General features: G+C 41.1%; 1 protein-coding gene across 2 annotated transcripts in view; it reads left to right on the top strand.

Annotated features, from left to right (window-relative positions):
- snx17 (sorting nexin 17) overlaps window positions 1-25,620 on the top strand; it is a 235,604-nt gene that overhangs the window by 151,240 nt on the left and 58,744 nt on the right. For both annotated transcript variants that reach the window (XM_084314817.1, XM_084314816.1), the window contains exons 9-10: window positions 4,904-4,996; window positions 7,500-7,703. In XM_084314817.1, coding sequence (XP_084170943.1) covers window positions 4,904-4,996; window positions 7,500-7,703 — 297 coding nt within the window. The remainder of the gene's footprint in view (window positions 1-4,903; window positions 4,997-7,499; window positions 7,704-25,620) is intronic.

The following is a 25,620-nucleotide window of genomic DNA, read 5'->3' as shown; positions in this document are numbered from 1 at the left end:
GCGTCTATGCTTTTACCAACGCGTTCGTGTTTCTGGGTTCCCGTTTTGCGCTCTGATTGGCCACTGACCTACGCTAGTACGCCCCCCTCGCTATGAGCGTAGCAGGACGCTAGTGGGCTAGTCGCTAAAATATATATCGTTTTATATATATAATTATATATATAATATATAATTGTACCAACACAGATATTAGGCAGTACACACATTGTCCTGCAATACATGTACAGTGAATGCACAGCTACATTCGCCATATATTTCTATCGCTGCTGCGGTCTACAGTGAAATGCAATATTATTATTATTATTGTAAAGATTATCATTACAATCGCAATTGTGTATGCCAGAATATTCCAGTAAAGGGCGTTTATCACGGAATCTATATTTTCCTGAAAAACGAGGGCTTTTCAAAATGCTATAAAACGGAAATGAACCGATTTAAAAAAAAAAAAAATCCGTCTCGACAATGTTGACTGCAAACAAGTCATTGATAAACGACGGGCAGATTAGACCCATAGCCATAATTTAAGACAGAGATTATGCGTTCACAACGCTATCATTGAAGTGGGTGGTGGCATTCAACCATGCTTTACCATGTTAACAAGTGGCACTGATAGTGTTAAGAAGCTTGGTTGTGGACATGGCAACAAATCCTCTAGATCCAACCTCAACCGGAAGCACCTGGACACGCCAGCCGCGTTGTTCTGCCTCGGCTGCTATGTCTGAGTACTTCAGTCGTTTACGTTCATATGCTTCACCAACTGCAGCCTCCCATGGTACAGTTAGTTCCACAATGAATACAGACTTCTGGGAGGTTGACCACAAGACCAGGTCCGGCCTGAGGTTAGTTGTAATGATCTCAGGCGGAAAGATTAGTTTCTGGTCCAAGTCAACCTGCATTCTCCAGTCCCGGGCAGTGTCCAGGAGGGTTGCTTCTACTCTTGCAGATGGCTTTGCTGGGAGCTGTCCTGCTCTTACAAAAGAAGTGGTGTTTGAGTGTCTAGGCATTGGGTTGAGGTCAAGGTGGTCATGTCATCCATGTAGGCGCGAATAGGAGGTAGACGCTGTCCAGATTGCAGACGTTCTCCTCCCACAACCCACTTGGAAGCTCGAATGACCACTTCCATTGCCATGGTGAAGGCTAGTGGGGAGATGGTACATCTAGCCATTATTCCCACTTCCAAAGATTGCCATGATGATGTGTATTCTGTTGTTTTGATACAGAATTGCAGATCTTGGAAGTAATTTCTCACCAGGTTTGTGATGGTATTTGAGATGTGGAAGAAGTTGAAGGCTGTCCAGATGAGAGAATGGGGGACGGATCCAAAAGCGTTGGCTAGGTCCAGGAATAAGACGTGCAGGTCTCTTCCTTCCCTTTTGGCAGATTGGATTTGGTGCCATATCATGCTTGTATGTTCCAAGCATCCTGAGAAACCAGGAATGCCGGCCTTCTGCACAGATATGTCAATCAAGTTGTTTTGCTTCAGGTATGTTGTCATCCTTTTAGCAACAATGCTAAAGAAGACCTTCCCTTCAACATTCAGCAAGTTGATCTGCCGGAATTGATCGATGTTTGAGGCATCCTACTCCTTGGGGATTACCACTCCCGCTGCTCTTCACCACGCTTTTGGGATGGTTTGCTTTGTCCACATCACCTTCATTTGCCTCCACAGATAGCGTAAGATATTTGGGGAGTTTTTATACAGCCGGTATGGAACTCCATTTGGATGTCCTCGCTCTTTCCTTCCTCTTGCGTCCTGAGTCCTGAGGTTTTCAGCTCTCCACAGTCTTCCCAGGCGTCCCTTCAGGTCTGTTTGCAGGAGGTCGATGCCCACTCTTTCCTCCAATGAGGCTCTCTTCCATTGCTTCCTCAAGTCCCTTCTTTCTTTGCCAAGGCGCTGGATTTCTTGCTGCCTTCTGGACATGGGAGGGGTTGTTGGTGTCATGTCCTTCTTTCCTGTCTCTTTTGTTCCGAACCTTTCTGCTCCATAGAAGTAGATCAGATCGCCCATTTTATCCAGTTTCTTTTCCACTGTTGCTTTGATTCCGTCCAGGATTTTGATCAGGTCTGCATTGATTGTCGCCCACTCTTTCTTGCTGCTGGACCACTTCACATGAGGTCTGTGGCCTTGCATGTTTTTCTCCAAAGAAGGTTGCAAGTGACTTGGTTCCAAGTTCTCTGATGTGCTTGAATTACTTTCAGCCACTGGGGTACTGATGCTCGGTGGACTGTGGGTTAAATCCTGCCGCTGAGCTTCACTCGCCTGACTTGACCTTTCTCTCAGAAGATAATGGTCAATGCGAGGTCCCGGCCTCACTTTCTTCAAGCACTTCATCCGCCCTTGATGTATTCGTAGGCCTCCGATGGATGTTACCTTGGACCAGCCACAGCTACATACTCTGTGCTCCTGTCCTTCAGTTGATGTGCCGATTATCTGATTCGTCGTCATGTTCATTCCAGGGTCAGTTACCGGGTGGTCAGCCGATGAGTCATCTTCCGCCCCCGCTCTCGCAGACTCTAGGGGTGTTTTTCTCTTTAGACTTTTCGTAGCAATGAGGGTTTTTTTTTTTTTTTTTTTTTCCTTTAATAGTTGTCATACAGAAGTACAGAATACTTTCATACAAAATGCTTCTTACTGTTACGCTCCAGAGACTGTGCTAGACAAGATAGTATCAAATAACATAGTATAGCATGTAATTTAGAAGAAGAAAATTAGGTCACAGTGTTCGGTATAGACATATGTACAATGTTCTGAGTTACCATATAATATACAATTTATTTGTATGGGTGGCTTTTGTGCACTTAATTAAGCGACAGAGCCTGCCATCATGGATAGCTAGTCCATGACAGCCCCGTTGGGGTCTTTCCTTCCTGTCAGCTGTCTTTCCAAGCCGTCACATGGTCTTTCCCTTGTTGTCAGCTGCACTTTCACAGCAGTCACTGGATTTCTCCAGCTTATCAGTTGAGCTTATAGGACTAGATATTACAATAATAAATAAAATAAAACTTGAACTTGTAACAAAAACAAGGTTATGTACATGCATACAAGTAAATAAAATACAAAATTACAGTAGCAATAGTATACAAGGACAACAATAAATAAGGGAGAGAGACAAACATTTAGGTAGACAAAAACAAAAAGTCACGAATAAGAATAAAAATAAGCCTAAGAATAAAATATGGTCCGATATATACATTTCCTATGTTACATTCTAATATAAAATATACTAATATAAAATGTCCTATGTTACATTCTAATATAAAATATACTAATATAAAATGTCCTATGTTACATTCTAATCGTGGGAACCGGTGCACGGAGGATTGAAGCAGATGCTTTGTCATGTTGGAGGAGGAGCTTCCTTGCTACTGCACAAAACACTCTGGCTGCAAGTATTGCGTTTGGCTGTATTCCATCTTCCTTGTGAAGCTCAACCAAGCGGTTGCTGCTGGTCGCCGTGTTCCAGGGCAAGTAAAAAAGAGTCTCTGCTCAGCTGACTCAGCAGTTTCACTGGAAACAGTAATAGACCCAGATCATCAGTTTGGGCTCCCTGGAGAAAGATGATTGAGATATACTCCATTACTGAGATCTAACTCTGTGTTAGAAATTCAGCAAATCAAGTCACTTTGCTTGGATTTCTAGCATGTTACACGTTTCTTGGTATCATATTTTAGTACAAGGAAAATGTTCTTATCTCCCTCTCCCACTGCGGTCTATGAATTGCTAATGCAACCAGGGAACTCTGTTCATATCTCCCCCCATTAACCCCTAACACTCCATCTCAACGTCTCGGCCTTGCATCCCTAGTGTGTGTATGTATGTGTGAACATGTGTGCCTATTAGGCCTGTCCCTGACTAAGGATTTGTATAGTCGACTTTGATTGGCCAAAATGTGCCGATAGTCGACTGGCATTCCATTTTGGCTGTGGGGGTGCTTAATGGCTGAAGGAGTCAACTGAAGGCTTCTTGTCCTGCGAAAGCATGCAATTGGTCCACTGATGGATACATCTTGATATTTGTCTAGTCAGTGTGTTCATTAGAAGGGGTGAAATCCTCTTTCAGTGCCTCTGTGCCTTTTTTCTTAGGCAGTTAGTCTCTCTGGTATGCGCGTCATTAGTGTTGGCCACGCTTCTAGGCCTCTTTGCTTGATCCAAAAAAATTATATATATATAATATATATATTCTAATTATTATTAAAAAAAATGTATCCACTTTTTAAATGTTTTAATTTTTTTCTCCCATCCCAATTTCGCTGTGCCAATTCTCCCCTGTCTTGAACGTTGCTCGCATATGCCCCCCACTGGCCGGTTGTAGGGAGGATAGAAGCCTTGCATCACGTGTCCCCTCCGATACACGGCCAGCGCGGACTCTCATTGGCGAGGTGTTACGTGTGGGAGGCTCACACTACCCCCGCCATTTCCTGTCTCTGCTGTGCAGGCGTCCCCCAACCGACCTGTAGGAGTCGCTGTCCACAACGTCCAGATTACCACCCATCGACTTCCACCCGCTAACTCCGCCAATTGAGTTAGTATGACGGCCGGCCCAAGCCGGAGGCAACGCAGACAGCCAAATTCGAACCCGGTGTCTCTTGCGTTGGTGACGAGCACAATGTCCGCTGCGCCACCCAGCCGCCTCATATATTTGAATTATTATTATATATTTTTTTTTACTACGACTCCTTTCGATCGATTAGACTATTCGACTAGTCGAGGTCTGCCCTAGTGTCTATGTATATTAATTATTTAATCTGCTGACCATCATGTGTGAAGTAGCATTATGTCCAGCTCTCCTATAACAGAACATATATGTGTTCTGAAGCTGAAGCACCTTGAGAGACTGAAACATGGTGTGTTTTTATTCTCAGAGCAGAGAGATTCAATTCCTCTTCTTTTTCTTCTCCTCCAGACGGTGTCTGACGTGGAGCGAGGCTGGATACTCGTCAACAAGGACCAACACAGGCAGCTCAAGTCTCTGCAGGAGAAAGGCTCAAAGAAAGAGGTAAGCAAGGCCATCATTAAGGCTGAGACGATATGCCATTTGGAAGAATCGATAAAACGGGACAAAATGATCGATAAATATCGTTATTTTTTTATTATTATTTTGCATGTGTAAAAAAAGAAAAATTTATTATTTAACGTTAGTTTGTGTGTGTGTGTGTCACGTGCACTCACTGTAGTTTTTGTGATGCTGTAGTTGGTCCACGACACACACACACACACATAAGAACTAGGGGTGCACCGATATATCGGTCGGGTATCGGTATCGGCCGATAAGTGCCTTGTTGACTGCTATCGGCCTATCGGCCGATAAGCTCAAATGTGCCGATAGCAGTCGCCGATAAATAACCATCAATTTGTGTAGCGTCAAAAGGCAAAAAAATAAAAGTTCACTCGCGACCTACCTGCACAACGCCCGCCGTCCCCCACACACACACACAAGCTACTGCATCAGTTACTACTTATGATTAACAAGGCATTCGTTTTGTGGCATTAACGTTATATAGTTAGTGTTACACGGACAATAACATCAGCATATTATTATTACCCATAGCAGCAAGGCATTACTCCGAGTCCGTTCATAGCTCAGTTCCATTCCGTTGCAGCATGAGCTACCGGGAGGCAGAAGACTAACGTTACTGGTGAAAATGTGATTTACGTTGGAATACTCCTTTGCCAACTTGCTGTACTTTGCTTGCAGGTCTGCAGCCATTATTGCTGGATTATGAATAGCCCCAACTTTAGCCAACGTAACGTTATGGCTAAACCTTTAACATTAGTTAACGCTAGCTTTCAGTTAGCTGTTCAATGCTAATAACACAACCAAGCGAACCCATCAGAGCTCCCCATCAACACCGCTCTGTCGGGAGGATGGCATTTAAGAAAGTATCTGCTGTTAAAATGACACAAACATTCGTTTTGTGGCATTAACGTTATATAGTTAGTTACACGTTCAATTACATCAGCATAGTATTTACCCGAAGATAGCAAGCAAGCCGTTCATAGCTCGGTTCCATTCCGTACCCAACTACCCATTCTGCAATCTGTTAATAAAGTTTTCAACCAGACAAATGTATAGAAAGGCTTTGTTTTATTATAACATTTGTTGCAGTAAAATCATTGTGTCTCGTTTGGCCATCCTGTGGAGCGCGCTGGTCGGCGGGCACTGCCGGGCAGCTAACGTATTAGCTTGTTGTGGTTCTGAGTTTGACTCGCATTCTCGCAAGCAGATCAATGGCGGCATGCCCCCGAAGTAGAAAATGAATAAACGCTTGCCGATTGGTGGTAAGAACAGCAGGAGGTGGGTGCTAGCGGTGTGGCGTAATTGGCCGAATCGACTGTCAATCAAAATGGTTCCATTGCATTGGTTGAAAGCTCTGGTTGAGAGAATAGTATCCCGCTGCAGGCCGCAAGAATGGTTCCATTGCATTGGTTGAAAGCTCTGGTTGAGAAAATAGTATCCCTCTGCAGGCCGCCAGACGATACTGGGAGATAGTGATACCATAAACATATTTCTTGATGTTTCCTTTTTTTAAGTAAGTAAAGAGGCCTACAAATACAAACATACAAATATACAGTAGTTTCATTAAAAAAAATAATAATAAAAAAAAAATATTAAAAAAAATTACAAATACTTATTTTTTGCCACAAGTATCGGTATCGGTATCGGCCGATTGTGTTAGTTGAACAATCGGTATCGGTGGCCAATTTTCATATCGGTGCACCCCTAATAAGAACTAACGTTAAATTATATATATTTTTTTTCTTTTTTAAGAAAAAAGTATTTTAAACATATTTTTTATTAAATTAATTAAATTTAATTAAACGTTAAATACACATGCAAAAAAAATCTAAGTTATGATTATTCATTAGGGTCAAATTCCGTTCAACACTGCCTTCGGAAAGGAACCGGTTATGTAAAACCCATGTGTAGCCATGCGGTGGAAACAACCTGAGAAACTCACAATGATGAATTGGTCTCTGACACGACTGGATGTCATTTACATGGAGATCTCTGCTGCACGTGTGATTGGGGCGGGACAGGCCAGCATTGAGCTGTGGGTCGCAGCGGCCGAGAAGGTTAAAGCCACTATCTAGCAGCGGGGTTCGGGTGTTGGTCCTGGGGGGTCCAGGAGTGGGAGTGGGGGAGGAAATGTCTAATGTCTTTTGTGGTGTTTGTGATAATATAATTTGTTTTAATTTTTAGGTTCTGTATTTATTATTTGTATTACTTTAGTTATTCTACTGTTATTATATTGTTATTGTTATTATTATTGTCTGGTGTTGTTCTGTTATTATTATTATTATTATTATTATTATTATTATTATTATTATTATTATTATTATTATTATTATTATTATTATTATTATTATTATTATTATTATTCCTGTATTATGTGCGGTCATGTTTTGTTTTATATTCTATGTAAAAAAGAAAAAAAAATTAATTGTGTGATTCATCAACCATCTAAAAAAATTCTCTTTTCTCCCTTTTTTTTCGCCAGTTCATCCATCTAGGTCAGACGCTGAAATATTTTGGATATATCAAGTTTGACCCGTGCGTCACCGACTTCCCCGAGAAGGGCTGCCACGTGATCGTCAGCGCCGGCAACAACGAGCTCAACTTCCACGTCAAGCTGCCCAACGAGCAGATCAAGGAGGGAAGCTTCAAGGTCACGCGCATGCGGTGCTGGCGGGTCACTTCCTCGGTGAGTGGAGGGCGGACTGGGTTCTCCTGCAGGGTTTCCGCTAGAAACAATTGGTGCTGGCCCACGTGTCTGGGAAGATTTCAATGTCCCGGACAAATTTGAAAGGTTCCAGTCAAATAGTATCTGTGTTCGAGCCCAGCTCTCGGCGTTGCTATCAGCTTGGCTGGTCGCTCATACTAACACAATTGGCAGTGTTAGGGGTGGGAAAGCTGATGGGTGGGTCCTGGTCGTTGTAAACAGCGACTCCTACAGTTCGGTCGGGGCGCCTGCACAGCAAGGGAAGGATCTGGAGGGAGGTAGTGTGACCTTCCACACGTTACACTCTCCCAGTGAGAGTCCGCGCTGCCAGGCTGGCTGCTGGCTGGCTGCACATGCGTCGGAGGAAAGCATGTGATAGTCTCCGGCCTCCCGGACCAACAGTAGGGGGGAGTGCGCAACAACCAGGAAGGGGGTTGGGAATTGGCATAATGACTAACAGTGGGATGGGAGAAAAAATCGGAAAAAGGAGGGGGGAAAAGATAATAAAAAAAATCAAAAATAAATAGTATCTGTGTTTGTACGAACAAATTTACAAAAAGAAGCCGTTCGAGAATGCCAATTTCTTTTCCGTAAAACGAGTTACAAAGACATTTCTTGGTAACTTTCTCGTAAGTCCGTTCGAGAATGAGGTCCATTGGTTTTATCTTTTAGATAAACAAATGTTATTCCAGTTCTTGTTTTCCTGGTTCACGCACACAAAAACAACCACTTCTAGTATGTTACTTGGTAACCAAATATAAATAATAGGGAAATATTTTGACCAGAGATATTTAAATATGATATATAATTATTTGATAGATATGATATACATATAATCAACATATGTTACTGGTAAAAAACTAACATAAACCCTGTTTACTTGTTTGTGAGTAAGGGACGTGAGAAGAAATTGATACGGCATATTGCGATTATTTCCCCCTACAATATTATATCGTTACGTGGTTTCCAGTATCAGTATGTTTATTTAGGATTCTCATTAGTCACTACCTTAGAAACAACTATTCTTCCTGGGTTCCACACAAGAGACTAAATAAAATATGACAATATAGGAGGTTCTCTCACCAGAATAAAATTTTTACGTATGCTTAACCCATTCTCCGCCATTGATGGATTAAGACGTCATTCCTCGCCATGCTTAATCTGCCAATGACTGATTACGCCGTCATCGAGATCAATATTTCAAATTTTTGTCATGGTATTCACATTTCACCCACGGAGTCATGACTGGTGCTGTAAATCTCCACTCAACTCTCCAGCGCTTCAATACCGCCACCTGGTGGCCGATCGGCGAGTTGCCAGGCCGGAAGTGCTTGGTGTCACCCCTATTCCGTCCGCCACTCGCGGGACTCCATCTGGACACACTGGATAATCGATCCATTGCCATAACTCGATAAACAACATTATTTGGACGTATATAGTATTATACAACCTGGAAATGGAGCGCATAGATCAACATCCCATAATAGCGATCTTTTTGCTCCAGTATCATCCCCCATCGCTACGAGGAAGCTGCGGTGAGTTTCAGTGTTTTTGATTATTATTATCCATACAAACTGCTATGATCAATATATCACCCATACTACATGATTCATTTAACGTCGGTCATTGCATTATAAAAAGTTAAACTTTCCTACACCCTGAACGATAGCTAATCGATGTTGAATGGGCCATAGTAATGTCAATTTAGCAATACAATTTAAAAGGTTATAGCCCTGCAAAGTAGGTGAACATCTCCATAGACAAATAGAGCTGGCAGAGGATGGTATAAGAAGGGTACAATGCCTGGCGAAGAATGGGTTAAGCACCACAATTATAGCCAGCCAGCACCTCAGAGAATATCACATTATAGTCCAAACTGATTTATTTCTGAATAATTGCTGTTCTTAATTTATTTTTAAAAACAGATTTACTTGGAATCTGGGTTAAATACAGTGGTAGTCTGTTCCAGTATGACATAGTTGTATACATTACAGTTGTCTTTAAAGCATTGGTTTTAGGTTAAGGAACTTAAGGGTAACGTGAAGCGTTTTGTAAAAGCATGTCTCATATCATAACGATGTCTTATCATGTGTCTGTGTTATCTGTGTGTAAGCATCTAGCCTAGATTTTTCACTGTACTTTCCCTTAAGAGTACTTTTTAGTTTTTAATATATATATATATATATATATATATATATATATAGTTTGTTTATTTATTTACTTAAAGAATCCCACAAGCACTTTTATTTCCTGTTGCTGAATACAAATGCGGATCTCTCCATCAGTGTCTATATAGTATTGCAATATATCACAATATATTGAATGGAGACCCCCTTGTATCGTGATAGGTGTTCAGTGATTCCCGCAGAAATGAAATATACTTTGGGGGAACGACTCAGGGGGTGGGGGGGGGGGGCCCCTCCCCCGTGAACAATTTTGAGATTTTTTTTTCTTTTCAAATCCTGCATTCTAGTGAATTTTCATAGTAACACTGCACTTCAGACAACCTACAACTGGTGATGGTGTCTAGGTCTTTAACTGTTAAACAGCTGAGAGCAGTCACTGCTGTTTTTTGTGGTCTTCTTTCATACACACATCTTATGGGTGGCTCCCCCCAAAGTATAATTTATTGTTTAAGTTTTTTTTACTCACTGAGCACTCATTGCCACCAATGCAAATGCAAATGAGTGCTCACTGAGTGAAAAAAATTATACTTTGGGGGGCCCCCCAAAGTATTAACATGCAGCGGGAATCACTGGTGTTGTACCAGCATATTTTTGTTGATACACACAGTCCTGATTTGTGAGTGCATGCACAAGGACAGTCCTGATTTGTGAGTGCGTGCACAAGGACAGTCCTGATTTGTGAGTGCGTGCACAAGGACAGTCCTGATTTGTGAGTGCATGCACAAGGACAGAGGGGGAGTCGTCATGCATTAGGAGCCTGTCCATATTCTGATGGCAACAACAAAATTATCAGATATAATTTATTTTGGCTTGAGAGTGAAACGCTCCCTCTGTCATCCCTTCATGTGCTCTCTCTCTCTCTCTCTCTCTCTCTCTCTCTCTCTTTCTCTCCTGTTTTTCATTCCTCTGTCTTCTCTCTCTCCCTGTTTTCTATCCCTCTCTTTCTCTCTCTCTCTCTGTCCCCACACAACTCCCAGTCTTACATTCCCTGTTTTATTATCTGAACTGAAAGGAATACAAAGTGTGAGAGCAATAGAGACGGAAGAAGAATCTTAAGCCCAGGCACGCTCTTCATTCTCTCATTAACTCCAGTAGAGGGTAAAGAAACCTCTTCTCTGTCTCTCTCTCTGTTGTTCTCTCTCTGTCTGTCTCTGTCTCTCTCTGTTGTTCTCTCTCTGTCTCTCTCTGTTCTGTCTCTGTCTCTCTCTCTGTTGTTCTCTCTGTCTCTCTCTGTTGTTCTGTCTGTCTCTCTCTCTGTTGTTCTGTCTCTCTCTCTCTTCTCTGTCTTCTCTGTCTCTGTTGTTCTGTCTGTCTCTGTTGTTGTCTCTCTGTCTCTCTGTTGTTGTCTCTCTGTCTCTCTCTGTTGTTCTGTCTCTGTTCTGTCTCTGTCTCTCTGTTGTTCTGTCTCTGCCTCTCTGTTGTTCTGTCTGTCTCTGTTGTTGTCTCTCTCTCTCTCTCTCTCTCTCTATCTCTCTCTCTCTCTCTCTCTCTCTCTCTCTCTGTTGTTGTCTCTCTGTCTCTGTCTCTCTCTGTTGTTCTGTATCTGTCTCTGTTGTTGTCTCTGTCTCTCTCTCTCTGTGTCTCTGTCTTTATCTCTTCTCTCTCTATCTCTCTGTTTTATCTCCTTTCTCTATCACTCTTGTTTCTCTCTCAGTTGTCTCTGTCTCTCTCTGTTGTCTCTCTGTCTCCCTCTCTGTTGTTTTAACCCTATTTCTCTCTCTCTTGTTCCTCTCTCAGTTCTCTCTTTCTCTCTGTTGTTTTATCGCTCCTTGTCTCTATCTCTCTCTGTTGTTTTATCTCTCTCTGTCTCTCTCTCTATGTTGTTTTATCTCTCTGTCTCTCTCTGTTGTTTTATCTCTCTCTGTCTCTCTCTCTGTTGTTTTATCTCTCTGCCTCTCTGTTGTTTTATCTATCTCTGTCTCTCTCTCTGTTGTTTTATCTCTCTGTTGTTTTATCTCTCTCTGTCTCTCTCTGTTGTTTTATCTCTCTGTCAATTCAATTCAAATAGGCTTTATTGGCATGAAATATTAACATACTTATTGCCAAAGCAAGTTCAACATACAAACAATAACATATATATTAAGCAATAAAATATCATAATATTAGTAATAACAGTAAGGACAATCAACAAGAAACATATTAATTTACAAAATTGTCACTCAATCGGGTAGTCATTTTTCAAGTGTGGCCACTCGGATACATTTACAGAGCTTGTTCTCTTATTGTGTGACAACCGTCTACATATTTTGCAGCTAATGCTGTACACTGACTTTTCTCCCCACACATGTATAGCAGCTTTTGGTGATCAGGGAGATGGATAAACTGCATCAATTTTATTTATTTTATCAAAGAAGACTTCTCTTAGATCCTTGTATTTCTCACAGTATAGCAGGAAGTGAGGTTCTGTCTCAACGTCCCCCTGATGGCAAAGTGAACACAGCCTGGCCTCTCTGGGCAGCCAGTTTTGCCTGTGACGGCCTGTTTCTATGGCTAGACTATGTCCACTCAGTCTGTACCGTGTCAATGTTTTTCTTAATTTTATCTCATTCACAGTGGTCAGGTATTCTGCCACCGTGTACTCTCTGTTTAGGGTCAAATAGAATTCTAATTTACTTTGAGATTTGGTTGCTTTGTTCCAATATTCCATATAATTTTTTTTTTTTTTTTTTTAGGTTATTTGGTTGGGCCAGATTTCTTGGTGTCTGTCCTGAAGAGTTTGTGGGCAGAGATTTCTGACTAGCTGGCAGAGGGGACTCTTATCTGGGTTCATCTCTTGGCTCTGAAGGGCTTTGTAGTGGTAGGAGTGGGGGTCACTTGATTGGAGGTGTGTATAAAATTTGATGGCTCGCTTTTGAATTTGAATGATTAGGGGGTATTGGCCAAGTTCTGCCCTGCATGCATTATTGGCAGTGTGTCTGTGGACCCGAAGTAGGTTTTTGCACAATTCTGCATGCAGTACTTCTAATGGGTGTTTTTCCCATTTTGGGAAGTCTTGGTTAGTTAATGGACCCCACACTTCACTGCCATATAATATTATTGGATTTATTACAGAATTTAGAATTTTGAGCCAGGTCCTAATTGGGATGTCAATTGGAATTTTCCTTTTGATGGCATAAAAAGCCCTTCTTCCCTTCTCCTTCAGTTCATTCACAGCCATATTGAAGTTACCATTATGATTTATTTTCAATCCCAAATATGGGTAGCTTTTTGTGTTTTCTAATGTGTGTGCCTAATTTAAATGTATTATGTGAACTCTGAGACTCGTGTCTCCTTTGAAAGACCATGACTTTAGTCTTCTTCATGTTTACGTTCAGAGACCATGTCTGGCAGAACTGGTGGAGGATGTCTAGGTTCTGTTGTAGACCCTCTTTAGTGGCTGACGGCAGAACCAGATCATCTGCATACATCAGTAATTTTACATAGGTATCGTGCAGAGTCAGACCGGGTGCAGTAGAAAGTTCTAATGACTTTGCTAATTCATTTATATATATATTAAACAATGTTGGGCTTAAATTGCACCCCTGGCGGACTCCGCGACCCTGGGTGAAGAAATGTGTTCTTTTATTGCCAATTCTAACAGCACATCTGTTTTTTGTGTACATGGATTTGATCAAGTCATATGTATTTCCTCCAACACCACTTTCTAGAATTTTGAAGAAAATACCTTTGTGCCAAATTGAATCAAAAGCTTTTTCAAAATCGACAAAGCAGGAATATATTTTGTTTTTGTTCTGTTTTACGTGAATTAGGCGAGTCAATATATGGTTTAACCCCAAAAAAATTGATACAAAAGGTTTTTCAATGGATTCTGGTAGTATTGGGCGTGCTAAATAACATACTAAAAGTCGACCAAAATCGACCCCTCCGAAAGCCGTCATTTCCAAGATGGCGTCCCAGATGGTGCCGGGGCGATTAAAATGGCTATATCTCAAATTAAGAAAATGGTGCAAAGGATTTCTCAACTGATTCTGGTACCTCTGGGCATGCTCACTAACATACTAAAAATCTAGGAAAATACACCTTCCAGAAAGGCTTCATTTTCAAGATGGCGTCCAAAATTGCGGCTGGCCAAGCTTAAAATGGCTATATATATGTCAATATAAAAATTATATAAATGATTTTGTCATTTGATTCTGGTACCCCAAGTACCCCTAGACATACTTAGGAACATACTAAAGTTTTAGGGAAATACACCTTCCGAAGAGGCTTAATTTTCATAATGGTGTCCAAAATGACGACTGGGAGCTTAGAATGCCTGTATCTCAAATGGGAAAACATTTCTAAAGGATTTATAAACTGATTCTGGCACCTCTATACATTAATAACGAGCAAAATATCTAGCTAAATATATCTGCTAGGAATGCATCATTTGCATCATCAAAATGACTGCCTGTAGCTTATTTTGGCTAAAATTAAAATTGGTTATTATATTCAACCTAGAAAGCTGGCTTTGGTGTTGAACACAAAATAAATGACCCACTTATTGTGGTCTTTAGGCCTACTCATCATCATCTTCAGGATCCTCTGGGAGAAACTTGTTATGTGGATTGTCACATTCATGAAGTTGACATGGTCCACAGACAGTAGTACAAGGTAGTCCATATTTTCTGCATGAGCAGCGAAGTGTCTTGCAGGCAGTGGTACAGTTACAATGAATGACCTTCAAGAGACTGTCTGGAGCAGCATTCATTGTTGACATGAGTGGGACAAATCTATTGTCCTGCAGGTTCCAGCCCCAGTCTAGAGCATCTATACCATCATCTGTTCCCATCCAGACCATGACCTGGTAGTATGCTCTACGACAGTGGAATTTGGTAGCAGATTCAGTTGGTGGTAGACGTTCAGGCGTTACCGTTGATGAAGCTGAGACAACCTTCTTGCTGAAAATGTTATATCTCATTTTTGCAAGCGAATCTGTGCACTTTCCACCAAAAAAGACAGCCATTGCTTGGCACCCAAGGTCATCGATCACATCTGTTGTCTGGTTTGGTACAGTGAATGCATTGGCACAAGCCTGAAGGACAGGATCCCCTTTTACAAGTTTTTGGAATGCTGTCTTTTTGCCAACTCCGAAGATCCGGGAAGTTGTGTCACAGCCAGTCACAGCATGGATGAACAGCAACTGAGAACACACATCCTGTCCGAGTACTTCTTTCAAATGGTTTATGGCGTACACTTTAAAACTGCCATCAGCTTTCGACTTGTCTGATCTGAAATAAAGGCCCTTGCTATCTCTCTGTGCATAGTAAAGAAGTAAGACGAGGAGATCAGTATCTTCTCCAATCAGCGTCGTGGTGTGAAGAAGAGATGATCCCACTGCGGCCCTTACTATGTCTACATCAGCATCTCCAAGTGAATTGACCACAGTGCAATCCCGTTCTTTCAGTTCATCACTTATCATGTGGATCAGTTTCTGTTTATTCAGATCTCTTGACAGGAACTCCTCCTTCTTACCTGAGAACTCTGTCTCAGCAGTGAAGTTGACAATGGGATGAATATTGTTTCCTCTTCTTTGATGTGTGTTGACTTGTCTTTAATGGATGGCCCATCCTCATAGCCATCAAACACAATGGTTGTAGCTGAGCCATAATGTTGGATGGTGAAGTCTGCATATGACTGTGCAATTTTACCATAGCTTTGTCCGTGCTTCCATTGTATTCGGTGAAGGAGTGAACCACCATCAAGAACATAATGCTCCGTTTCTGGTACAGAATCTAGGATTGCATCACTTGCATGATCACAGATTGTGTGCGCTAGTTGTGGTTTATCAGCTTTGCGGAAGACGTTTCCGGCTTCAAAGAGGGCAGGAGGGAAAGGACTGAGTTCGCAACGCATAACCTCCTCCAATGACAGCTCTCCAGTTTGGGAGACAATAAGGAAACGTTGAAAAAGAAGTGCAGAATCAATGATTCGATCAGGAGCAACCTTGATAGATGATTTTTGTCCAAGGGTTATGGCTTTATCCTTTCTACTAAATGAAAATGTGAATGCCAGCTGTCCGATCATTTTGTGCATGATGTTGCGTCCAACAGAGTCATAATCATGCACGTTCACTCCATCCTCAGCGACAACACCTGTAACAACATTCCTTAAAGAAGAGTCTGGAGACTTCCGGTTTAGCGTTAGAATGGAGTAGGTCGCATGTGACACAGCTGCTCAACCCGTTATTTTTTTTCCGTTTTAAAAACATATTTTTAAACCATTAATGCGTTTAAAACTTGACGCATATATCAACTGAGAATATCAACTAACTATATTGACCAAAAGAATCGAGATGCCAAACACAAGGAAAGACACAGCGAAACCAAAACCAGTCGAAGAGGTCCCGCCGCGGGACCCAGGATTCGTACAGCGGACAGCAGTAAATATAGACTTGACAGAGGCCGCTTCAAGTTCATCCCCATCAAACACCTCCGCAGATACCGAACATATCATCCGGAAAATGGAGGAAATGGGGAAGACAATAATGAAGGAAATGATCCACCAATCACAACTGTCGGAGAAGATAATAACTCAAAAAGTAGATGCTATTAAAGAATCTATTGAAGGCTAAATTGATGCGCTGAGAGCGGACGCAGACGCACAGAATAAACGCACCGAGGCTCTGGAGAAAGTAGTGGAAGCCCACGAAATCAATTTCACTCGCATCTACAATGAAGTAGAGGTTAACAACGTTAACCTAACTGCTGAGATGAAGGGGAACTACAATGAAATCAAGACGGAGCTCAGCGAAATAACGTTGGAGCTCACGCGAATCAATAAAGAACAGAAAGCCAAAATATTCGAGATGGAATATCAAAAACGCAGGCTGAATATTCGTATTGTCGGTCTGGACGAATCAGTGAGATGTGAAAACCCTGAAGAGTTTGCCACAGAATTACAGAAAATCTTGGGAACAGGAATCCTTCCTAAAATACCGGAGGTGGATCAGTGCTTCAGATTGGGTCCCCGCTCCATTGGCAATAACGCTAAGCCCAGAGTGATATTAGTTATACTGCGCCAAGTCAGAATAAAAGAAATGATTATGCGTGAAACTCGCAGGATGAAAGGCAATCTGAAATACATGGAGGTACCAATACACTGCTTTGAAGATTATTGTCGTGAGGTAGTGGATCTGCGTGCCAAGTTCAAGACGGTGATGTCTCAACTATACCTGGGGAAATACAGACCCCTACTAATATACCCTGCAATACTTCGCGTCGTCGACAAACAAGGAGCAAAGGTTCTCCTCAACTCGCCTGAAGATGCAGCCAAATTCCTGTCTGAACAGGAGCAGAATAGTGTATAAATGGCCTTTTAAATCTCAGTTATGCAAGGTCACCATATAGTACAACCTTTAATAACCGAGGATTTGGGACAGAGAGACCTACGTGCTCAGAGTTTTTGAATGCTTTCCCCGACGTGTTTATATTATTGCGGACATATTGGATTTAAGATTGGAACACTCCAGAACATACTGGAACATTCAGACAATGTAAAAATGACATATTGGAATAATCTAGAACATCGAAGCATTCTTTGATATATGGAGCATTCTGGAATATCAGCAATACGTGGTCATTCACTCTACCAGAAGCCCCTCGGGGGAATAGTCAACAGCTATCTAGATGCAGAACCACAGAGCCATCATAGCCGGCCGGCTGAAAGATCACTCTACACAACGATCATCGCCCACCCCGGTCGGGGGAAATGCTGCTTATACGTATTTAAAAACTGTTTTTTATTAATGGGAAATAATTTCACTACTTCTCCAATTAATACTTTAGATGTTTAAGCATAGCAATGCTCTTTTAAGATCTAAGTTAATGTTCTCTTCCTTTTACTTGTTTTTTTTTTTTTTTTTTTTTTCATCCGCTCTCTGATTTATTGAGGCTCTCTCTTCAGTTCAATACCTTCATATTATTCATGGGTTACTATAAATTACTATAAATTACAAGTTCATATAAAATGTAAGTGATTAAGGCATGACAATTGAAGCTTATTTTTGGTATTTATTTTTAGTTTATCTCATTTAAATTTTTATTTATTTATTTTTTACGGGTAAGTGGCCAAGCCACAGTCGACATTCTACTTATGGTAGAATTTAGAGTGTTAGATCCTATGGTATACATAGGAATGTTAAGGATAATTGGATCATTCTGGGATATCCGGTGGTGCAAGGGAGAGAGTCATACGCAAAGGTTGTGTTCATGGAACACAATCCTGTACGACTCTCGGTGGGAGGGAAGGGTAGGGGATTTTTATTTGTATATATGTATGTTTTTAAGCTCGGCTCTCAACGGGACCTCACTAGTGGGATGTATATCTATTATTGCCTCGCACTCTAGAAGCATTACCAAAAATTACAATGCAACATGTATAGACTATGGCTAGTTTGAATATAATGATATGGAACACCGGGGGAATAAATAACCAACTCAAACGCAAAAGCGTGCTCACACTGATGAAAAAAGAACATGTGGACATTGCTCTGCTAAGCGAAACACACATTCTAGGGAAAGACATAGGTAAATTAGCGGACAACATATACCATAATATCAGTCACTCCTCTATTGGTACGAGAACTCGGGGTGTAGCAATAGTCGTTAAACGTAAGTTGAATATTGTACTAAAGGGAGTATGGTCTGATGTAGAAGGTCGGATAACTATAGCTAAGATTGAACATAAGAACAGGAAAATAGCGTTGATAGCGGTATACGCCCCAAATTTGTACGAAGAAGATTTCTTCACTACACTAACCAATGCAATGTTAGACATTCCCGATTACTCATTTATAATAGGAGCGGATTTTAATGCCATCTGGAACCCAAGGATAGACAAATCTTACCTCGCCTTTTCCAGCGAACAAAAGAATTCATCGAAGGCATTAAAGGATTGGTCAAAGATTACAGGTGTAAAGGACTTATGGCGGTTACTTAATCCCACGACCCGAAAGTACTCTTGTCGATCTGCGAGACATAAGACACTATCCAGAATAGATTATGTCTTTGCATCACAGAGACTATTTGATAATTATGAAGTGGAAATGATACCCAACGCACTATCAGATCACTGTTATTTACTCCTTAAAGGTACATTTGGTATACTATCCTCCCGAGCCCCAAGATGGCGATTTAACTCGTTGCTGCTTAACAACAAGGAATTCATTACACAACTCAAGGAAGCTCTTATAGTATTCCAACGGGAGAATGCAAACTCGGTGCAAGACCCCAGAATAATATGGATGTCGGTAAAGGGAATGATCAAAGACTTCACGGATAGCTTTTCCTCCAAAATGCGCAAGAATCAAAGCACAAAACTGGATGAGCTGGAAACGCTTTACTCAACGTTATTTAATTCTCTGAAATACAACAACTCAACTCAACTAGAAAATCAAGTTAACGTACTAAAAATAGAGATCAATGCCATATACAGACAACAATCGGAAATACAAATACGCAGCACAAGACAACAGCAGTACTCCCATGGTTCCAAACCCAGCCACCTATTAGCCATGCGATTAAGAATTAATGCAACATTTGCAGATATAACTACCATTAGAGCACAACAAGTACTTGTAACAGATCCTGTAAAAATAAACGATACATTCAAAGTATTCTACTCCGACTTATATAAATCAGAAATGACCTTCGATCAAAACAAAATGGACACATTTCTTAATCAAATTATTCTCCCTAAACTTTCAGAGGATGACGCTAAACAGTTAGAAATACCGATCACACTAGAGGAACTCAAGAAGGCCATAACCGCAATGAAAAGTGGTAAGGCTCCAGGAAGAGACGGTTTCCCATCAGAAATGTACCTTTCTTGTTGGGACATAATTGGCCCCTTATTACTAAATATGATCTTATACTCAGTCAAGGAGGGGAACTTCCATAAAATTGACAATATTGCACTCATAACAGTCCTCCTTAAAAAAGACAAAGACCCCAACGAGTGCGGTAGTTATAGACCTGTAAGCCTCCTCGGAACAGATATCAAACTGTACTCTAAGGTATTAGCCATCAGATTACAAAAGCATATGACGTCTTTAGTTCACCCGGACCAAACTGGCTTCATAGGAGGCCGCCTGATCACTGAGAACATAAGACGTATACTGCACGTACTTGATGCCGACAAGGAGGACACCATACCTAAGGCGATGCTGTCCCTGGATGCTATGAAGGCCTTTGACAGGCTGGAATGGTCGTATCTGTGGGCAGTGCTAGAAAGGATGGGGTTAGGAAAAGGATTCATCGATATGATTAAAGTATTATACAAAGACCCATCGGCCATGATTACAACAGGCACAATCATCTCTGAAATATTTCCGGTATCACGCTCTGCCAGACAGGGTTGTCCTCTTAGTCCCGGACTGTTCAATCTATCATTAGAGCCTTTAGCACAATATATAAGACAATCCCAATCCATAGAACCTATCGTAATCAAGGGCACACAACAAAAAATTTGTTTATATGCGGACGATGTAATATTGTTCATGAAAAACCCCAACACCACATTGCCTCATCTGCTCAAGTTGATTGAGGACTTTGGTGATTTATCGGGATTTAAGATAAATTGGCCGAAGTCGGCTTTCCTTCCACTTAACACCCCTGCAAAAAAAGATACAACCCTCCCAGGACAGATACCGATGGTAAAACATTTCAGATGCTTGGGAGTGGAAATATTCCCTACCATAAGACAAACGGTGAAGCACAACTACACAAAAATCCAAAACAAAATCAAAGACGACCTTGATAGATGGGCAAAACTTAAGAACACAGTACAAGCACGGATATCAATAGTTAAGATGGATGTACTACCTAAAATCAACTTCTTCTGTTCAATGCTACCGTTACCCCCTCCAGAGGGTTACTGGAAAAGATTACACTCCTCCACATACAAATTTATTTGGAATAACAAACCACCACGTATAAAAAGATCCACCGCACAGAGAAATAAAGCAGATGGTGGCATGGCATTTCCAGATTTTTTCCTATATTTTAAGGCGTACTCATTAAGTCCATTGACAACATGGTTTGACTCCCAAGCATTAGCATCTTGGAGAAAAATAGAAGAAAACATAGTAGCCCCACATAGACTGAAGGACATAGCATACACTAAACTACCAATCAAGCACTGTGAACGAAAATTTGGCCCCATAATTACTCATGCGATCCGGATATGGCGTGAATCACAAAAAAAAAATCCTAACCCACAAGAATGGCACAATCATACTCCCTTATTCAATAACAATGCTCTCTTAATTGGAAAACGACCTATAAGATTCCCTATATGGGAAGAGCAAGGCATACACTCATTAGGGGATGTTTTTAACAAACAGGGTTTCTGTAGTGATAAAGAAATACGCAAAAAATGTAATCTCACCAAGTCCACATGGCTTTTTCACAAACAGTTAGAGCTATGTTTGAAGTCTCACGGTGTTCCATTAGACAGACCAATTGAACACCACAGATACCACAAATTCTTCTACTCAAGAGAGACATCGAGAGGTTTTGTTTCAGAATTTTATCATCAATTACTAACGTCCTCGTATGAAACCCTCCAACTTGACTCTGTCTGGAGGAGGGATATACCAGACCTGGAAAATGACTTTGATTGGCAAGGAGCCTGGGCAAATGTCCGACTTACATCAAGGAACCCGGATCATCAACAAATCAATCTTAACTATATTCACAGGACATACTTGACTCCTATAAGACTGTGCCGAATGGGGCTCAAACAAGTATTATGGGTATATCTTATATAAAACAACTAACCAAAAGGTGATCTCATTGGATGTGCCCTGACAATTAATGCTTGTATATCTTATCGTGTGTTGTCATGTTTGTTTATATGTTTGTTTAAAAATAAAAAAAAAAATAAAAAAAAATAAATAAAAAAGAAGAGTCTGGAGAGAAAGGTGAACATATAGCAAGTTTTGAAGTGATCTTCTCCAGGTCAGCAGCATCCCTTTTCATCCTTGCCTCTGTTGAATCCTTGTGCTGTTCTGATGTTGTGTGTGTCTGGTTTGAGAACTCCTGCATTGCGGTGTTATACTCTGATGTTATGCCCTTTGACATTGTCCAAAGGGATCTCTGATTGTCGGTCATTCCACTTCCATGTGTCATCCCTCCTGTAGTCTTCAATGACCTCATCAATGTTGTTTCGATTACAAGATCTGAGCTGAGGCCTGCCCATGATTGGCTGCTGCGACGGATAACATGAAAACCCTTTTCAAATTGTCTGAAGACATCTGGGTGGTTGATGTGAAGCTGACTCATCTCTTGGACATAAAAGTGTGCCAATTTCAAGTAATTGTAATGCCCAGCCGCAGCGAATATCGGCATGCATTCAGAAACAGCGCGTAGGTGCAAAAGCCAGGAACCTGTGCGATCTGCTGTTATCAGTGACCTAGCAACTTCTAACATGTGTTGGTAATTTAGCCACAACTGACTAGTTTTGGATCTAGCACACAGTTCCATCTTCCTTTTTCCCAGCTCTTCATTTATTGTAATGAGGGTCTCTGATGTGAACACTGTTTCCAATGGCATTTCACCCTTAACTATTGAGGTATACATTGCTTCAGACTGTTCAACCATTGCTGCAAATTCATGACTATCATCTACCATTTCTGATATTATCATGCGGTTAAGACATTTGTCAACCAGAAGATGGCCACGGAATGCTCTCTGAACTGATTTGCCTGTCATCATATGGGCTACTGAGTTCTCCCCATAGACTACCCCTAGAATGTCCTTAAGTCCTATACCGTCCATCAGTGTACCAATTGCTCCTAGCAAATTCATAAATGTGTGAAATCCTCCTAGGAGCAGGACAAAGGACTTGAGGTGACTGCACTGTGGTGAATCTAGGATTATCTCTGCTGCTTTCCAATATAGGGGTTGGTCAAATGTAACTACTGGGGCAAGGTGGTGTTTGGATGCCAGACCACAAATGAACTCCAGTGTTGACAGAATGCATGTTTTGTCTCCGGAGTACATGTCTATCATTGGTAAGTATCTCACTGAAGACTGCCCTGGATGTTCATCTCCCTTATGAATAATGTGCATCATCCCCTGCCAACCAGGTGCAGGCTGTTTGAAATTGAACGATAACTCCCAAAGCAGATCAACCATCTTGTTACATTCTGCGAGTCTTGGAAGTTCTTTAAATGTGGTGTCTCTGCAAAAGTGTTTGGCAAAGTGATAATCTATTATCACAACTTTTGACCTCTGCACAAGATTCAGTTCATTAATTCTGAACCTCGGAATCCTTTGGTCTGTCTTCTGTCCTGGTGTCAAGGCAGCTATCATGCCCATCCCATGAAATGTCCCTTTCCCATCAATTGTTAGAATATTATGATCTACATTGTCTGCAGCAAATAAGACGGTCGTGTTCAACACATCAATATCCTTACCAAGCATGTTTGGTGCAGTACAATTTGCAGCATTCATTTCAAACCTCTGCAGTTCAGAATAGGAAGAGGCTCAGAGCAGAATCCCATCTTATTCAGCATATCTACAATGAACAGAGACCGGTTTAAGTGGTGCATTTGCACTGCTAGGCCAATTTGCAAAGGGGCAAGGACAGCTCGTGGTCGGACTGCCTGTATGATTGCGTGGCCAATACTAGCAATTTTCTGCTCTGTCTCTTTACCGACAAACAAAGCTTTTAACACAATGTGGAGTGATTGTGGAATATAATCAAGGGCAAAGAAACTGATTCAGAAAAAGAAGGCTTCAACGATGGTAGTTTGGGAGCTGGAGAGTGCAAACACCTCTAACTATAACAACTATAATGGTCAAAAAGAAGGCTTCAACTATGCTAGCTTGAGAGCTGGAGAGTGCAAACACCTTTTTTAGTAAGCTATTTGTATTTGTATAGTCATTTTAAGCTCCTGGGCGCCAGTTTGGACGCCATCTTGAAAATGCTGCCTTTCCGGAATGTGTATTTTCCTAGATTTTTAGTATGTTCACAAGCATGTCTAGAGGTACCAGAATCAATTGAAAAATCATAGTTATATATTTTTTTCTATTGAGATATATAGCCATTTTAAGCTTGGTCTGCCGCCATTTTGGACGCCATCTTGAAAATTAAGCCTTTCTGGAAGGTGTATTTTCCTAGATTTTTAGTATGTTAGTGAACATGCCCAGAGGTACCAGAATCAGTTGAGAAATCCTTTGCACCATATTCTCAATTTGAGATATAGCCATTTTAATATCTCCACCGCCATCTTGGAAATGCCGGCTTTCGGGGGGGTCGATTTTGGTCGACTTTTAGTATGTTATTTAGCACGCCCAATACTATCGGAATTCATCGAAAAACCTTTTGTATCAATTATTTTTGGGTTAAGTGCTTTTTTTTCATAGATTGACTCGCCTAAATGTCAATTAGGGTTTTAAGAGTGTATGGTCAGAGGTACGATAATTTGATAAGAATCCGATTTGGCTTTTACTTAGAACACTGTTCCGTAAGGAATTCTATGAGTCTGGTGTTGATGATACTACATAGAAGTTTGCCCAAATTACTCGTCACACAGATACCCCTATAGTTTTTTGGGTCATGTTTATCTCCACTCTTGAATATTGGGGTTATGAGTCCTTCATTCCAGACATCAGGAAAATAGCCTAAATTTAGTGTCAAATTGAATAATTTTAAAATAGCCAATTGGAATTTTTCAGAGCTGTGTTTAATCATTTCATTTAATATGCCATCTGTACCACAGGCCTTTCTAGCTTTAAGGCACTGGAGTTTTGATTTCAGCTCTTGTTCTGTGATTGGGAAGTCTAGAGGGTTTTGATTATCCTTTATGATATCTTCTCATTTTTGTAATTTTTCACATATCTGGCTGGTTTCCGTTTTTGTATTCAGGGCTACAGTTGTAAAGAGTGATGTGAAGTGGTTTGTCCAAACATCCCCATCTTGAATAGCCATTTCTTCCGGCTTATCTTTATTCAGTGAGTTCCAGTGGTCCCAGAAGGAGTTAGAGCTTAGAGAGTCCTCTATTTTGCATAATTGTTTATTTACTTGATTGTTCCTTTTAATTCTGATGGTCTTTTTGTAGTGTTTCAGTGATTCACAGTATTGGAGGCGTAAGGTGTCATTGTGTGGGTTTATGTGTTTCTGGTTTGATATTCTTCTTAACTGTGTTCTAAGAACTTTACATTCTTTGTCAAACCAGTGGTCCTTTTTAGTTTTTCTCTGTTTGTTACCTGATCATTTTAATTTGGACTTTATTGCAGTTCTTTCAAATATATAATTTATGTGTTCTACAGCTAGGTTGACTCCTTCAACACTGTTAGAGTATGGCGTGGCTAGGAACGTATCTAACAGTGATTGTATCCCATCACTGGCGATGGCTCTCTGGTAGTCCTGCATGCTGTTCTGGGACCATCTGTAGTATTTGGGGATGTTGTGTAGTTTACTGGGCTGTGTAGGGGGATTTTTGAGAGACTCAGTTCTTTTCATGTATGCAGTGATCTGACTGTGGTCGGAGAGTGGGGTCAGAGGTTTGACTGTGAATGAACTGAAAGATACTGGATCCAGGTCTGTTATCATGTAATCTACTGTGCTGCTGCCAAGGGATGAGCAGTAAGTGTACCTTCCTTGTGAGTCCCCTCTCACACGCCCATTGACAAGGTAGAGACTCAGTCCTCTACACAGCTGTAATAAGTCCTTCCCATTTTTGTTTATGGAGGTGTCATGGTTATTTCTAGGGGACGGGTTTACAT

The sequence above is a fragment of the Notolepis coatsorum genome, assembly GCF_963971535.1.
Source record: "Notolepis coatsorum genome assembly, chromosome: 5".
Classification (NCBI taxonomy): Eukaryota; Metazoa; Chordata; class Actinopteri; order Aulopiformes; family Paralepididae; genus Notolepis; species Notolepis coatsorum.
Note: the sequence above shows the minus strand (reverse complement) of the source record. Positions and strands in the feature narration are given on the sequence as shown.